The 18,284-nt window shown below is 46.2% G+C and overlaps 1 protein-coding gene across 2 annotated transcripts in view; it reads right to left on the bottom strand.

Moving 5' to 3' along the window:
- TRIM71 (tripartite motif containing 71) overlaps positions 1-18,284 on the bottom strand; it is a 66,495-nt gene that overhangs the window by 12,766 nt on the left and 35,445 nt on the right. For both annotated transcript variants that reach the window (XM_058554522.1, XM_058554512.1), the window contains exon 2: positions 5,185-5,352. In XM_058554522.1, coding sequence (XP_058410505.1) covers positions 5,185-5,352 — 168 coding nt within the window. The remainder of the gene's footprint in view (positions 1-5,184; positions 5,353-18,284) is intronic.

Genomic DNA, 18,284 nt, shown 5'->3' with positions numbered 1-18,284 from the left:
GTGTGGTTGCTTGGGAACATGGGAGCAAGGAGGGAGGGATTACCAAAAGGATACAAGGAAATTTGGGGAGGTGATGGACATGTTCATAATCTTATCTGTGGTGATGTTTTCTTCAGTGAAATACACGTCAAACATGTTGTACACTTTAAATATGTGTAGTCTGTGTATCAGTTTTCCTTAATAAAACTGAAAAAAAAAATTGCCTCAGTCCCACCATAATCAGGAAAACACTATTAATATTTTGGTCTATTAATATTTGGTCCCCTAATTTTTCTGCATTGTTTTCTGGTTTTGCATAATTTTTCTTGAACCAACTTCATGGTTTGCTCATTTTACTTAACATTGCGTGTGTGTGTCTGTATTTTAAATGTGATCACAAACTCTTCATAAAACGTAAGTGGCTAAAAAATCCTTACTCCTGTTGTTGACAATTCATAATGGTGCAACAAATACTTTCAGAATGCAGGACACTGCCTCCCAAAGGAGGAACGAGTTGCCTCCACCTTTATAGCTCTGGTATTTTTCAAAGCACGTTCTCCTACCTACAAAGAGTAAGCATGGTGCACATACTGAGATATTTATCCAAAATAGTATTCTGATGTCATTTTAATTAGATTACTGCTCAGGCTGAATATGTTTTCGTATGGGTATATTAAGTAGTTGGATTTTCTCTTTGTAAGGTGTGCTTTCAATTCCTTTATCTATTAGCATCTTCCTATTGTACCTACTTGTACGATCTTTTCATGAGTAACTACTTGTCTGCCTTATTTTCTAGTTTGTTGCTTTCCTTTTAATATGCAGAAGTTTCTAGTATCACTTCTAATCTTAGAGTGCTTTCGTGCCTTTAGGGATTTAACATATATCTATCTTTATTATTATTATATTTAATGCTTTCCCTCCTGCTCTCCATGTAACCCTCTAATCCCGCTAAGTCTTTATTTTGGTGTTTGCTATGATGGATTTAAATCTACTCCTTCTCCCTCCTTCATCACCCCTTATTTGGTTTGATGTCTTCTTAACTCTCTTAAGTTATTAGCAAAATAAAGCCTATTTCTAGGATATCCACTGTTTCTTGGATCTGCCAATTTGCTGGTATAAATAAGCAGCTTTTAAAAGCTCCCAAATGACACGCTTAATATATTAATACTATTAAGAGCAAATGAACAAATCTAGGATGGTTTCTTAGACCAATGACTGCCAAATCAAACCTGTTATTTAAATGCTCCGTGTGAAAGGGGCCGGCCCCATGGCTTAGCGGTTAAGTGCGTGCGCCCCGCTGCTGGTGGCCCGGGTTTGGATCCCGGGCGTGCACCGACGCACCGCTTCTCCGGCCATGCTGAGGCCAAGTCCCACATACAGCAACTAGAAGGATGTGCAGCTATGACATACAACTATCTACTGGGGCTTTGAGGAATAAAAAGGAGGAGGATTGGCAATAGATGTTAGCTCAGAGCCAGTCTTCCTCAGCAAAAAGAGGAGGATTAGCATGGATGTTAGCTCAGGGCTGATCCTCCTCACAATCCATCAATCAATAAAAATAAATGTTCCCTGGGAAAGAAATCAGAGTCTCTTCTTACTCTGTGACCAGCATCATTCTGTATTTTGGTTTATATGGATTAAGTGATTTTCTTTTAGCAAAGGAGGGAGGGGGCAAATTATATGTATATTTTCAAGAAACTTACCACTCCCCCAGAATTATATGTTAACTGACTGTATTCCTTCCTTCTCCAACATTCACATTAAGAACAGGAAACAGTCTTCACACCACCTCTAGTGTACTCTTCAATGTAAATGCCATCAAATGACAGCATAAAAATTCTGTGGTTGGGCTGTTTACTTCATTAATATTTTGACCAACTACATGAAGAAATCAAGCACCCAAAGCAATGCGCACCCAAATCAGTGTGTTCTTTTATGGCATTTCAAGGTCACATCATCATCCTCTGGGCCCATCTCAAAATTTCAGTGGCTGTCATCCTTTCTGTTGCTTAGTGACCAACAAAGGAGAAGACTCCTGTATATTCACACAGAAATCTAAATATCTTTTATATAAATAAACAAAATTTTAAACGACTTTTGGATTAGTCCCCAAGATAGCTTCCACCTGAAGCTCTCAGAACAGTGCTCTCCTTTAACACAGCAGAGGCTCAGTTAAATACCTGCTGTACACATGCAGACTCCTCCCCATGCTCACTCAGTGAGTGCCAATGACACATAACTCGACTGTCCTGACCCCTACAAGGAACCCATGTGCAAAACACTTGCTTGCAACGAAAACTAGGTCACATCAGTCTGCTGACCTTGGGGACAGAACTTGTTTCTGTGGCGTACATGGGAACCAACTGGCTTTTTGGCAAATGGTTTTTGAGCAAAGCTAACTTGTCTTCAATCTTTACCTCAACTTCCCCTCCCTGCCCCCAAAGCATGTGCTGGTATCACAGAGTTAACTCAGAGGGAAAGAGGGGCTGTGTTTTCTACCAACACCTGGGGACTTTTTTTTTTGAGGACGATCAGCCCTGAGCTAACATCTGTTGCCAATCCTCTTTTTTTTTTTTTGCCAAGGAAGATTGGCCCTGGGCTAACATCTGTGCCCATCTTCCTCTACTTTATATGGACCACCACCACAGCGTGGCTTGACAAGCGGTGTGTCGGTGCGCGCCCGGTATCCAAACCTGCGAACCCGGGGCCGCCGAAGCGGCGCACGGGCACTTAACAGCTAGGCCACCAGGCCAGCCCCGGGACTTCTTTTTTAACAGGTACGAACCCAACACTCTATTTTCATAGAGGGCCTCCAGATAGTTATTTTCCTAGGAATGGTCAATGCATTGAGAATCTGATAAGAACTTTCAGACAGAAATGGGTGTCCAATAATACTCCAATCTTCAGATTACTGGCTGAATGTAGGTTTTAAAGAATTATAACCAAGAGCCTCACAAGGGCACTACACGGCCCCCCGCCACACACACACACACACACACACACACACACACACACACACACCATGGTTACACAAGGACTTTCTAGCAAGTCAATTCATAATCTATGCAGTTGATGTTCAGCAGGTGTACCTGAATGTGGCTGTACAGATTATTAACATACTGAGCCCCCCACCTCACCCCAAGTACCCACCTGCCACCTGGCTCCTCCACCCAAAATCCCCCATGATCCAGTATTTACATTAGTGTCAGGCACAGTAGTATCAACTAATATTTGAATTTCACTCCTAGGTTCTTGTCACTACTCACATAGCAGACAGCAGCTAACACTGACCTTATTTGCTTTAGAAAGTTGAGCATGGCAGAGAAAGTCCCTCCACTTCTCTCTTTCTCCACAAAAAGCTCGAATTTCCACTTCCCTGAGATTTCATCATTTTAACCACAGATCTCTCCTTAAGCCTCTAGCAAATCATGACAACTCATTTTTGTCGAGAGTGGCTGATGCCAAGAAAGCAGAGAGCACCAGCAATTCTCTCAATCATGTTTCAAGAACCCGAGTGTTCTCAATCTCCAAGGACAGGAAGGGGTTAATAAGATTATACCACAATCTAGGGGGGCAAGACCCAGATATCAGCAGTTCTTTAAGCTCCCCAGTGATGTTGATAAGCAGCCAGTGTCCAGGAGACACCAACAGGGTAAGGCATTTGAGAAGGTCCTAACTGTAGTGGCATAAAAATGGAAGCCTCCAACCACTTCATCCACGGGGACAGATTCACTGAAAAAGAACAGAAATAAGATAGAACTCTACACTAGTGGGGATGCTGGCAAACAAGAAGTTAACAGCAACCAAGAGACACCCTGAAGGCATATGCTAGAAAGCACATCACTCTGGCATAAGAATACGACAGAATGAGTCATTCCAGAAATAGACTCTCAAACTTCCAATTTTATGACTTGAATATCAGATAATCTGACTCATCAGAAAGATTACTTCGGGGCAGCCCCACGGCTTAGCGGTTAAGTCAGAGCGCTCCACTACTGGCGGCCCGGGGTTCGGAGCCTGGGCGCGCACCAACGCACCGCTTGTCCAGCCATGCTGAGGCAGCGTCCCACATACAGCAACTAGAAGGATGACATACAACTATCTACTGGGGCTTTGGGGAGAAAAAGGGAAAAAAAGGAGGAGGATTGGCAATAGATGTTAGCTCAGGGCCGGTCTTCCTCAGCAAAAAGAGGAGGATTAGCATGGATGTTAGCTCAGGGCGGATCTTCCTCACAAAAAAAAAAAAAAAAGAAAGGTTACTTCAACATCATGCATAGGAATGTGAGAGCTGCTGAGAAACTTATTAAAATCCTAAACCATCCTTCCACCCACCACCCCCCTTCTTTAGAGCACATGATCAGTTCTTTACCACTTCCAAAAAAGATCTTATTTTTTTAAACAATTCACTTATTCAAATACTCTAGAACGTAAATACCAACAGTTTCCTATTCAATTTCTGCTCTAGGATTAGCAGTGTTTCTTGACTTTCAACCTTATCCTGTAAGACAAGGAAAACATCTCATGATTTTTTGTTTTCCTAAAACCTTGTCACCGGGACCAGGCAGGAAAATTCAAATTCAATTCAGGCACACTATTACCTGACTATGTAAGAGAACTTTGCTATGCCCCAAAGTTACACATGTCTCTTCCTAACCCCAAAGGGATGGGGATTCAACAGAAACAAGGGTCTAAATTATCAGGACGTGACTTTATCACCCAGGAAAGAGTTTGAGACTCTGAACCTTACCTAAAATTTCCCATGCTCACTTACTTCTCACCTATAAATAAATAAATCTGAACAGCAATGGTCTCTGTCTGAAAAGCATTAAGTGCCCAGTCTTTCTGCAGTCCTGCATGCTTATTAATATGCACTTGGATTTGGGGAGGGGGCTGGGCTGGATGGAAAACAGGCAGATGATGCGGTGGGGGCCCAGCCTGGGAATCTGGAATAAGCCCTGACCGGCCAGTAACTTCAGCCACATCCCTCTCATCTTTATAAGACTTGCGAGGAGGCCTCAGTGCTCCCCCAGCCCCCAAGGGATTGTTGCTGCATGGGTGTCACATGAGCTCACTTGGGTCCTGTTCCATGGCCCCCGCACACTGGAGTCTGCCCTATAATCTACACATGCCATCTGAAAGGGAGCGGGAAAGGTTTTATGTGCAAGAAAGAACAAGGGAAATAGGTGAAGGGTGGCAAGGACTGACCTGGATTGCCTGGCGGCCCTGCTGGGCATCAGCCAGCAGCTGGATGGTGAGTGCCCGTGAGTCCTGCAGCGCCTCCTGGAGGTAGATGAAGCTGTGGCCCCCGTGGCGGCCCATTGTACACTCACGACAGATGGGCACCGAGCAAGTGTCACAGTACAGGTGTAGCACCTGGGGACCAGAGAGGGGACAGACATTAATGAGAGATGCAGGATGGGGGCCGGGACAGCAACCAGGGGTGCTCTGGATCCCACACCCCCAGCCACCCCCTTCCCAATAAGCAAGCACACCCCTACAGGGCGACGGAGCCGTGCAGTCAACTGTGAGCACAACTCGCTCTTTCCCATCCCCTCTGCCCCAAATCAAGGAAAAAACAACCAACTCCTCAGTCCACTCCAGTTTCATTCAGAACCATAACCGAGACACTTCAAAGGCAAAGATGAAACAAGACAATCCTCCTGACATAAGAGATTTCTCTGCATCTTAGATTAATTACCCAGAAAAGTTCTAAGATCATATTTCCCTGGTCTGAGATTGGTGGCCTGAATGAAAGAATATACCAGAAAAGTTTCTCTTGCCACCCCAGCCTCTGGGTGTCTGAGGCAAGGTTAGGAGCCAGTATTAATCACTCTCACACCACGGCTTGTTGCCACCCTCCTCCCCATCAAGGAGATTAGTGTAAAGTGCAAAGCATGGTTCTTCCAGGCAGTCAAGCAAGCTACCGGCTTAAGCTTCTGGAACGAAGGCAAAAAGCTAGTGGTAAGGTCAGCCAGCTTCTTGTCTTTCTTCCTCCTGCCAAGTTGTTCCAAGGAGTTGACCCTGGGAGGCAGCCCGTGCTGACAGAACTGCTTTATGTGATGTTCTGTATTTCCCTGGGGCCCAAGCATGCTGGGAGGGAGAGACAAGGGTTGGCACAGCCTCCACCTGCTGATAAATGAGGAGCTCTCAAGAGCGAAAGCTCCTTGGCACAGAAACTGGGCCAGTCTCGTTGTTCCCTCCACAGACCAGGGCACTTAGCATCACTGTCTGTAAATGTTTGCTGGATGGCTTTCAAGAGCAGAGCTTAAATTTGCTTCAGGTACACCTGGGTATGAGGGAAAGCCAGCCAACATGCAACACGTAGGGAAGCGGTGTCCAAGGGAAGTTGTGTCACATACACAACACACTTAATCCCCAGATGAAGACGAGAGGTCGTGATGTGCTTAAGGCCACACAGCTAGTGAAGGCAGAGCAGGGAGGCCAACAGGAGCCTTCAAAAGAGCTGGTTCCAACACATGCCTGGTACTGGCTACCTCATCCAGAGCACTAAGCACCTTGCTAGGTATCGTGGAGGTCTAGGATGAGACTCAAGACAAGGCGATTCTGCGTGGAACAGAACAGGAGCTTGTCCTGAGAAGCAAGGTAGTGTTGCAGCAGATAGTGACAGGGAGGGAGGGCTAGCGGCAGCCCTCAGGGCCAGAAAGTTCCTATAAGGCTGAAAGTCCAATGCAGAGAGGGCCCAGGGCAAGAAGAGGAAGAATGCTGCTGCTCTTCTTTTCCAGATTATTTTATTAACGCACCAAAGTCTTGGCATGCAGCATGTCCACTGGGAAATGGTCTCCCAAATGGTTCAATCAAGCCACAGCCCTGCTCCACTTAGGACTAACAGAGTGGATAGGGAGTGTGTGGGCCAGCAAGGTCAGGCTGCTTTTGGATTCAGAAACAGGAAAAAGGAAAGATGTAGGATATTATGTTCCTACTTTTAAGAAATGGTTGTGACACGGCAAGTTTTATGGACTCAAAATATTTTATAGGAGGGAAATGTATTCAGCTTTGTAACTTTACTACCAATTTTGTCCTATGCATTATCTTTCCAGTGACTGTGGTAGACCGAAACCAGGTAACGGCAATTTGCCTTCTTCAAGGCCAATCACTTTTTAAAGCAGGCTCATCATTTAAAGATGATCTAATCTTTCTAATACATCTAAAATTATCAAGCTAACCTTAAATACTAACCAAAAGATGCTAAGATGGATAAATTTGAGGGACATTCCTAGACACCTTCTTTTTACGATGTGGTACTAAAGCAATTCTCCCACCAGTTTCAACAACTCAACCACATTCCTTCCCTTTGCTCCCTCCATTTGTCATGGGAATAAAGGGATCACTTCTATGCTAATATGAAGTGTGAAAACCTGCCATCAGAAGGCTCCTTTTAAATTAGAATGAAACATGCTTCTGAACCCTCTGTCTGCCCAGCTCTTGCCAAACAGCTAAGCAATCTTCTCTTGAGCTCTTCTCAGGATTTACCTTTTCTCAGGACAGCTGTGTGGACTGACTGGTGTCCCCCTGCTTTCTTCAGTCTGTAGGCCCGTGCCTATGTAACAGCTCTCGTCTGCACGGGAACGAGTGAGAAAGAACCTCAGGCTGTAGAACCTCAGGCTGTTAGCCGAGTCTGGCACTACCTGGCTGTGGGACCATCTATCCAGTCCCGTCTGGGCTTCAGTCTCGTGTGACACACGCAGGGTCTGACTAGGTACCTCAGGGAGACCCCTCTCACCCCTGAAATCCCAGGAACCCTATCTCTGGGAACTCAACATCAGAAACCAAAAGGCTTTGAAATAACTCTGGGCTGAGCCAGAAAGCTAGGTTCCAGGTGCCCATCGTGCAACTGCAAGGAATTAAGGTAATTTTTCTGGGTCTTAGGTTTGTTAAAACCCAGAGCCTGGATGATGTTGTGCATAGGAGATACCCTACAAATGGTAGGTTTTAAAGTAATGTGCAGGGCCAGCCTGGTGGCATAGAGGTTAAGTTCAGTGCGCCCCACCTCAGCAGCCTGGGTTCACAGGTTCAGAGCCTGGGCACGGACCTACACCACTCGTCGGTGGCCATGCTGTGGGGGCATCCACACATCCAAAAAAAAAAAAGGAATGTGCAGATTAAGTGGCCCGAAAAGAATTCCTGGTCAGAACAGGTGGCAGGAGGGTGCCTAAAGCCCAAAGCACCAGGCCCCCTCGTGTGCCCAGTTTTAAGAGCCCAGATACCTCCAAGGTGGGCGAAAGGGGTGCCCCTCAGATGCACTCCTGCCTGGTGTCATTTCATGGGGGATGGATGCAGCTCTAAGCCCCTAAAACACACTGTGATTTCAGAAGTGCCAGTGCTACGGCAATTCCAGGCTGACTGTTAAGGACCACAGAGGTGGGGCCAGGGTTAGGGGTGGGGATGGAAGGGGAGCACCCAGCTAGTTGATAATAAAAAGCTATGGGTAAGAGCATAGCCTCAGTGCTGCTTGTAATTAATAAACCATTGATTTAAAAAAGAACACATTGTCCAAAACCTGAAAACGTGAACAATTTTCATAAACTTGCAAGCAGAAGTTGCAGAAGAACTTTGGGAAGACTTCATGCTCCATTCAGAAGCTCCACATCTCATCTACCTGCAATTTCTCACACTGAAAACCCACAATTTTAGAGCTTGTGAAACTCGGTCAATAGGTAAGGATGTGCATGGGTGCAATTCTCTCTGAACCAGCTGGAAGATTATTTTAAAAGAATAAACTTGAGGGCTGTTCAGAGGGTCCATGGTCAGAAATGTGGCAGAGGCCATGAACTGTGGCTCTGGGAAGCGGGGAAGGAGCGGTCCTCTGGTGGCAGGAATTCCAGGGCCTAAAGCTGCCTGTTTGGGGCTTCCCCGGCAGATGCACAGACACGCCCCCCTCCCCCCAACATGGCGACAATCTGGCTGCCCTAGCTGAATGGAGCAGGCTTGACCTCTGACCTTGCAAGCGACCACCCTCTTCCCTGCCCCCAGCTTCCAGAACGCCCCACCCACTGCCTTCCTCTCCCAAAATTTCTAAAATACCAGGCAGAGACAAAGACCTAGGAATGTGGGCCCAGCAGGAGACGAAGGGGTGAGGTAAAAGAAAAAATAAATAAATAAAAATACCAAGTAGGCAAGTTTACCTTAGCTAGCACTTAAATAAAGTGCTTTGTTAATGAATAAGACTGTGCACGCACGCTTCTGGAAATCTACTTTTTATACTACCTGTGATCCAACAAGGAACACACTCACAGGCCACAGGACTCGGCACATCTGCAAGTTTAAAATACAACTACCCACATCAGCGAGGAATGTAAACTGAAAGGATGGAGGGGCCTCTCATTGTCAAAATGCCCAAACTGAAATATAATAACAATTGTAAGCTTATTTTTTGACATTTCTTACAATGACTGGGGACATTTGGCTCCCACAAAGTCAGGCCTGCACAGAAGAAGGTCTACCCACTCAAGAGGGTTTCTAAGTTTCCCACTATAGAAAGGACCTGAGGCTGACTGGCGACAACCAGAAGCCTTATCTGCGTGAGCCACTCTGCAGGCTCTCCTAATGAAACAAAGGTAAACCAAGTTCAAGGAGCAAAGTCCAGCCGTGAAACTAAGTCTATTCACTAACATCCAAACCTAACTACTTGATTTAGGGAAAACACACCGAATGCCAGTGCTCCAAAACCACAGTCCAAACCTGAGGCAGAAGCCCCTCCGGCATCTCTGGCCACGTGCTGTCACAGAGCTGTGGCTTTGGGGGGCCCGGGAGGAGGAGAAAGAAAGGAATCCGGACCCTGGTTCTTGCACAGTCACCACCAGCTCAAGACAGCACAGCCCACCTGAGGACAAGTTGCCTTTTTGGGGGCAGAAAGATAGGGTCTGAAACTTTTTAAAAAATTTATATAAGGAACATACTTGCATTTTTAATGCAGAAAGAGATACAAGTATAAACAGTTTTTAAAAAAATATCCCCCAATTTCTCACTCAATTGTTTCTACTTTTTTACATAACTATCCAAAAATACACTATGTTCTATGCATATGTGAATTTCTTAAAGACACAAATAGGAGTACATTATACTAGACTTTTTTCACTTAACCATATTAACTTGGAGTACGTTCTGGGTCAAGCTATCTTATAAATAAATGGCTGCATGGTATGTCTCCTGTGGATATATACAACTTATTTAATTAGTACCTGCTGATAGAAGTATAATGCTGTTTCTGAGTTTTGAAAAATCATAAGCAACGCTGCAGTGAATATCCTTGTTCTTTATACAACCCAAATTTTTCAGTTTGATAATATATCTAATTGCTACATCGCATGATGTATTGGGGTGGGGGGGAAGCTACTTACAAGTGTGGATAGAAGGATTCTTGAGTTTACTAACTTTAAGTCAGGTCCACCTCCATCCATGTGAAGAACAAAGGTTGTCAAATAAGTGCCAATTTTTGTTCCCAACAAGACCAAACACACACAAAATCCAGTTGGGGTACACTAGGTGAGCAGGTCAATGTTGGTATGGGGAGTTAAGGTCCACTTCTGCTTGGCTGGAAGGCTTCAGTGGGTGCTGAGATTGAAAAGAAGCCCAAATTGTATGCCAACCACACTTCAATTTAAAAAAAAAAAAAAAGAGGGCCGGCCCCGTGGCTTGGCGGTTAAGTGCGCGCACTCCGCTGCTGGAGGCCAGGGTTTGGATCCCGGGCGCGCACCGACGCACTGCTTGTCCTGCCATGCTGAGGCCGCGTCCCACATACAGCAACTAGAAGGATGTGCAGCTATGACATACAACTATCTACTGGGGCTTTGAGGGAAAATAAATAAATAAAATTATAAAAAAAAAAGAAAGAAAAGAAGCCCAGAGAAGAGGAGCAGCAAAAAAGCCAGACCTGCTGTGTTTCATATCCTCAGTAGCAGCTGTTAAGGAGAGTGTCCCAACACACAGGTGTGGGGGGAGTGTGGCCGCTCGTGGGGATGTCTCTAGAGGTGGACAGTGGAGGGGTCTTGAGCAATGTAAAGTAGAGAGGTGTTAAGAATAAAAACAGTGGCGTCCCAGAGGGCACCATTCAAACACCCAGTGAAACAAACCTGGGAGGCCCCATACAAACCCACAACTCCCTTTCTGCAAAATCTGAAATTCCAACAGACTCTGGAAACAAGAAGTTTTTACATAAGCTATTTGGCAGCAAAATATGAGCTGGCATGAAAATGATTTATGATTTTTATCTAAACCATTTAGTGTGAGTTTTCATATATTTCACCGAAGAAACACTAATACTCATGTATTTTGTGGTGTTGTTACTTAATATTTGAACACGCAGAGTATTAACTTTCTAAAACCAGAAACTTTGAATGTCAGGGCACATCTAATCCCAAAGGTTGGGGTAAAGACTTGGACACCACCACCACCTGTCTGGCCAGCTAGCTGAGTAAGATTCATCCCTGGGCTAAACATGCAACTGAAAGAATCAAGACTCCCTGGTGGTGGAGTACACGCACAGCCCAAAGTGGGGTCAGAGCAGCCCACTTGGCTCTAGACCAAGTTTCTTGGCTCCACGGGCAAGACAAATCTGAAAAGGAAGGGTTGAAAACGAGGGATGCCATTAGCTCTAACTGTACACCCAGTGTGGCTGCTGGTGCCAAGGGAGAAGCATAGTTTGATGATCATGAAACATCCTGTGCTGTTCACTTGAGGTTTTTGTGCCACCCCAAAAGCCACATCAGGCACCCTTCCCTATTTCTTAGGAGAAGATCTTCACACTCCCAATGACCACGGCTGTTCCCTTCTCAACACCAGCCAACCTAGCAAGGCTCCTCCAGGGCCTCAAACCTACAAGGTCCCCAACCTACAAGGTTGCCTCAAACCCTGCAAGCTCCTTTTCCCCTCTAGCACTTGCTCCCCTGCTTCTGGGATCAGATCTCAGCGCCCCAGAGCCAGGAGTCCCCTCGTTATATTCCAGCAATGCAGCCCCGTCCCCACGACTCAGGGCCCTAGCATACACTGTTCCTCCCCCTGGAAGGACCCTCTCTGAGCCCACGGCTTTTATTATTAACATACACAAAAACAGAAGCATTACTTTTTGAAAGCTAGAAACAAATAAAAAGAGACAAGTAATTACATGAGTAAGTTCTGTTTCCACAGCTGAATGATTGAATTTGGCTCAGCTTACTTGCTGATTTGGTAAAAAGAGAAATAACCCAGTTTTTGGCTCACAGAACTGTCAGAACCATTAAAAAGTATGAAAATGAATTCATCTTGGAAGAAAACCATGACCCCTCAGGCACTGAAACCCCAGAAAACAATGACACCCTGGGCAGCCCAGCACACAACACCTTCCACCAGTTTTGCCAGAGTCACAGACAAAATAGCTTCACACCATAGCCCCTTCCTAAAGCTCAGGGGACAGCAGACAATCTGATTCAAGAAAAGGCCTTTAGGAGGAGAGAAAGGATGGTATATAACCCAGGCATGTTTTTCTGGGATCCTGACAGGAGAAACCCTCCAGGCGAGCTATAGGGCAGAGGTCGGGGTCTCGAGGAGGCATGGGGATTTGAGTAGGAAAAGGCAGGCAGAAGACAGTACTTCCCACACTGAGCCACCGTTAGCATTTCTCAGAGCCTTTGTGAAGTCACAAAAATACATTTAATTTTTAAAAGTATAATCATGATGTCACGAAATACTCAGCGTGGGACAATACACGGCAACTCCAGAGACAAGCGTGAGGGGGGAGTATAGCTATGCCCCAGTTCCTTGCATCTGTCACCTGAGTATCCTCCCTATACCAGCCTGGCAGGTAGATAACCTCAGGCTCTGCCCCTTGCAGCAATGCTGGGGTGGAGAGTGAGAGCCTCCCTGGGCTTGCATCCATCCTGCTTCCTCCTCCCGCCTTTCCCAGCTGCCGATAAACAACATGTTCTCCATCCAGACTCACAGTGTCTGCTTCTGGGGAACCCAACCTTCATTTTCTTTTTCTCTTTTTTTTTTAGTGAGGAGACCAGCCCTGTGCTAACATCTGCCAATCCTCCTCTTTTTTTGCTGAGGAAGACTGGCCCTGGGCTAACATCCGTGCCCATCTTCCTCTACTTTATATGGGACGCCACCACAGCATGGCTTGCCAAGCAGTGCGTAGGTGCACGCCCGGGATCCGAACCGGTGAACCCTGGGCCGCCGCAGCAGAGCGCGCACACTTAACTGCTTGCGCCACCGGGCCAGCCCCAGAACCCAACCTTCAACAGCTCCTTCACTCTCTGGACTATTCTCCTGGTCAGATTCTGGTTTTCAGGCTGGAGCCTTGTTATCTTGGCCCAACCTACAAAACTTGAGGCACATTAATGGCCGGCCATGCCCACCAAAACCAGCAGGGCTTACTGCCCACGGCCTGGGGTCTCCCCCTCACACTTATTGAAGGCTTGAACACGGGCCCACAGGAAAAGAGCTTCTTCTCAATGGTGGCAAGTGACACACCTGTGCTTGGGGTTGCCTCTAACAGATCCAACTTATGCAACATTGAGTGACACTGGAATATCCAAGAATTGTGTTTTGGATTACTGCCTATCAAACATAGTTTCTAACAAATAAACTTGTTTACTTAAATAAAACTTGGGTGTTTAAAAATTCTTCCAGTTCAAAAACAAAACCTCCACATCAACAGAGAAACAGACTGTGGTATATTCACACAACAGAAAATTTTTTTTTTTTTTGTGAGGAGATCAGCCCTGTGCTAACATCCGCCAATCCTCCTCTTTTTTTGCTGAGGAAGACGGCCCTGGGCTAACATCTGTACCCATCTTCCTCCACTTTATATGGGAGGCCGCCACAGCATGGCTTGCCAAGCAGTGCGTGGGTGCGCGCCCGGGATCCGGGCCAGCGAACCCCGGGCTGCCGCAGCGGAGCGCGCGCACTTAACCGCTTGCGCCACCGGGCCGGCCCCACAACAGAAAAATTTTAGCAATGAAAATGAATTACTGATTCGTGCAATCACACAGATGAACCTCAAAGGCATATGCTTGCTGGAAAAAGGCAGAATCAAAAAGAGAATATACTGGGCCGGCCCAGTGGCTTAGCGGTTAAGTGCGCGTGCTCCGCTACTGGTGGCCCGGGGTTTGGATCCCGGGCGCGCACCCACGCACCGCTTGTCCGGCCATGCTGAGGCCGTGTCCCACATACAGCAACTAGAAGGATGTGCAACTATGACATACAACTATCCACTGGGGCTTTGGGGGGAAAAAAAGGAGGAGGATTGGCAATAGATGTTAGCTCAGAGCCAGTCTTCCTCAGCAAAAAGAGGAGGATTAGCATGGATGTTAGCTCAGGGCTGGTCTTCCTCACACACACACAAAAAAGAATATACTGCCTAACGCCATTTAGATGAAGGCAACAGCTAATCTAAGGTAAAAAACATTAGAGATGTTGCAGGTGAAAACAGGTGTGACTGGAAGGAACTCAAGGGAACTGTTCTGGGTGGATGGAAACGTTCTATTATCTTGATGAAGGGCGAGTACACAGGTGTATATAATTATCAAAACAGAATGTACACTTAGATTACTTGTTTTATGTAAATTATACCTAAAAAAAAAAAAAGAGGGAGACATCCCCCCATCAACAACCTACCATTGACGGGGTGAAGCTTGGAGCCCAACCTCAGCACAGCTCTCTTCATAGCTAAGGACTTAATAAATACTCGTTGAGCCCATAAATGAGTTCCTCCAACAGCCCCATATAATTTACTTCTAATAGGTTGCTACCCTTCTTCCCACAATGTTCCCATTAGGTATTATTTTTCCTTTGCCTTCCACTATAAATATTATCTTAAGTTCTATCTCACAAGAGGCAAGCAATGGACTAACTCCCCAGAGGTTTTGAAAAAATTAGAACCCCAAGTCCGATTTACAGCACCACAGGCAGCCCTCGGTCATACAAAGCCGTATGAAATCATTAGTGTCCCAGCTGCCGCCGCGGCATGCATCTGACCTCTGATGTACTAATGAGTGGCCCATGCAGCTTCCAGCAGCAAATAAAAGAGATTTGTTCCAACACTGAGATCACTGCCCACGTAAATTATAGATTTTTAAACCAGACACAAAAAGACAGATTTAGACATAGATACACAGTTTTCCTGTTGCCTCCAAGGTGGCAAAAGCAAGGCACAGTTTTAATCTGTTGTGTTCTGGACAAGAGTCGGTGGTGCTCGGAGGCTGACTTAAAAAAAAGGCCAGACTCTGTAGGTGGCCATGTAACTCGGCCCTCATTCTTAAACAGTGAGCAACATTGTGCACCTGAAACCTTTTCACTCCCTAAAGTAGCAAAAGGGGTTTCAATTGCCTGTGTGGCTGCGATCGTGTGCACAGGTGGATCTTAAGGGGGGGAAGGCACTCATCACCTGGGGAAAATTGTCTCAAGAAGGGAAGCAGAAATAGACTCCATAAGAATAAAATTAATAACAAAAAGGGTTTTTAAACATTCCTAGCCATATTTTCTCCCTCCAACACAACAATAAAAATTTTCCTCTCTTCCTAGTCCAGCAAGTTCTATCATCTTGAGTAGCTGGACTCCTCCAAGTTATTTAGCTGTCCTCTGCCTTGGGCAAGAAAGGTCCAACCCTGGCCTTCCCAATGGCCCAAGGTTACACTGTCACATCCAGTGACAATTTTAAGAGCAGATTCCCTTACCAAGCACTGCCTACAAATCAAGAGGTTAACCAAGTATTTACTGCTGTCAGAATCTCGGTTTACTCCAGAGCTGTTCAAAGGCAGGAATTATTTAAATTGGGAAGAGACCAATCAAGGAAGCAGTAGATGGCCTGTGAATTCTCTTAACGCCAGTAAGAGCCCACTTCTTGGCAGGGGGCCGGGGCAAGTTCTCCGGATGTCTGTGAAGCCTAGGGATTTGTCTCCACGCCCCAGCCTAGGCTCCTTTCACAGCACTCCTCAAAACTGCCCCTCTCAAGGAGAGCATTAAATGTGGAGAACGGCCAGAAACACTCTCACAGGGCACCTCCTCTTTCCCCCGACACCCCAGGAATCACCAGGGCCTTTTCTCAGCAGTTTCCTGTGAGTAAAAGGCAAAATGAGCAAGAGCAGAGGAGGCTCAAACCGCATCTCTATCGCCAAAGGCCTTAGGTCTTGTCCAGAAATGGATTTCTTTCTAAACTCTTTTCAACAGTTAGGCGATTAATTTAAATCACACCCCCTCCCACTGCAACAATAGGAAACCTAATCCATGGACATACTCACAGGTGCCAAAGGGACACTGGCCGGCCACAGGGCCAGGCCAGGCTGAGACCAGCTTTAAAGAGTCACCTGTCACCAATGCCGGGGAACCCTGGGGCTGGTTCTGAGATCCAGGCAGTTTCCAGGGCAGGTCTTATCCCTTCTCCCTCCCAAGGGGAAAAATCCAATAGAAGAGCACTGGAGCTCCCCCTCCTATCAATGACTTAGGAGGCCCTACGGGGGCAGAGGCAGGGTGGGTAGGAGGACAACTGAAAGGAGACACACAAATACAAGGCAAGACATCTCAGGTTAAGCACCATTAACACTGAAAGGCCTTTAAAGGGTGTAGGGAGCAGAAATCAAGCTCAACAAAGGGTGGGACCAGGAGCCTAGGCAAACCAGTAGAAACTGGTCCAACAGGGAAGAGAACTAGGTGGCAGAAAAGCTGCATTCCAGTCTTAAGTGATGTGACCTGGGGAAGAAGGGCCCAACCTGTGCTGGAATCACAAGGGACAAATAGGGATAAACCCACCAACCGTAAAGGACCAATTCAGCTGTCTCAGGAACTGTTGCTGGGCCCAGCAAGGCCAGAAATGAAGCCCTAGTCCCTCGGAGTTCGCCCACTCCTCTTCCCACAAGTGTGCACAGCTCTTAACAGCTGCGGTCTGAAAGCACTAATTATAGCAGGATTTGCAGAGTCAGGGAACCCCAACACCCAGGCCAGTAGGATTTCAGGCAGGGAAATGCCAACTAACTAGTAATAAGACACAATCAGAAAAAAGATCAATGTCTGGGGACACTGTACGTAAAACAATCGAGTCCAACTCCTCTTTAGAAGCCTGAATTCCCAAGACCATTCTCATACATTTTTCTTCTTCTCTAGGTAATGAAAAACAATTTCAAGCCACAGATGTGGAGCTCTCTCAAAAAAATCCTACTTCATTCCAACAAATGAAGCTTGTGTGAGTGAAGCCTCTCTTCCAACTGTACGTGTGCTGTTCAAGAGAACCTTAATGGGCAGCCTGCTGACCCTAACACAGCAGGTAATGCAATCAGGCACTCCCTTGTCTTCTGCCCTACATAGGTGGTGAGGGGCAACCTCCCCCTTACCCCACAAGCAGATACTCAAGGAGAAACTCGTGTGTGTGTGTGTGTGTGTGTGTGTGTGGTGTGTGTGTGTGTGTGTGTGTGTAACATCAGCCCTGAGCTAACATCCATGCCAATCCTCCTCTTTTATGCTAAAGAAGACTGGCCCTGGGCTAACATCTATGCCCATCTTCTCCCACTTTATATGGGACGCCGCCACAGCATGGCCTGACAAGCGGTGCATCGGTGTGCGCCAGGGATCCGAACCGGGCCACCAGCAGCGGAGCGTGAGCACTTAACCGATATGCCACGGGGATGGCCCCAAGGATAAACTCTTGAGTTCAAAAAGATGGGAAAAGCTAGACCTGCTAGGGTAGCGGAAAAACAATTCATGAGCTCTGAGCTGGTAAAACAATCAGATGGCATCAGTTATGTAATCTAAAGTTTCAGAAGGAAAAGAATAGCCCTTAAATTGGTCTCTACTTAGGTCCTGAAATTCGTGGCTTGCTTCATCTGGTCCTGTATCTTAAAAAAAAAAAAAAAAAAAAGTCACCTTTATTTTGGATAGCACCTAAGCCAGGAAAAGGTGAGATACGAGGCAGGTGAAATCTAAATATTTGGCTGGAATGAATCCTCAAATTGGTGTGTTTTGAAGTTCTGGCCACATGTGGCTTTTCCTTAGTTCTATGTTAACTCCACTGCACCTAAAACTCAAAGGGTCTTCCCCAAGACGCACTGGCCGGGGATTCTCAGGCTGGCCTGTCTACTTTTGGCTGGCTGTGTGGAGCCTCTGGGTCTCCCAATATTTCCCTCATGGGTGTTCAACTTCACGGTTTTAGAGACAGCCATTCTACTCAGCCAGCACTCAGGTTGTAGTCTCTGGGGCTGCAATATTCTTATCAAGTGTGCTGTGTTTACTGCTAATTTTTTTTTTAATATTTACAGTGGATTTAAGGCTCTGACCTAAGAGCCTTGGGAGATTCAAAAAACAACTCAAGCGGCTTCTAG

This window comes from Diceros bicornis, chromosome 2, assembly GCF_020826845.1.
Source record: "Diceros bicornis minor isolate mBicDic1 chromosome 2, mDicBic1.mat.cur, whole genome shotgun sequence".
Classification (NCBI taxonomy): Eukaryota; Metazoa; Chordata; class Mammalia; order Perissodactyla; family Rhinocerotidae; genus Diceros; species Diceros bicornis.
The sequence above is the reverse complement of the archived record's forward strand: the minus strand, read 5'-3'. Positions and strand labels throughout refer to the sequence as shown.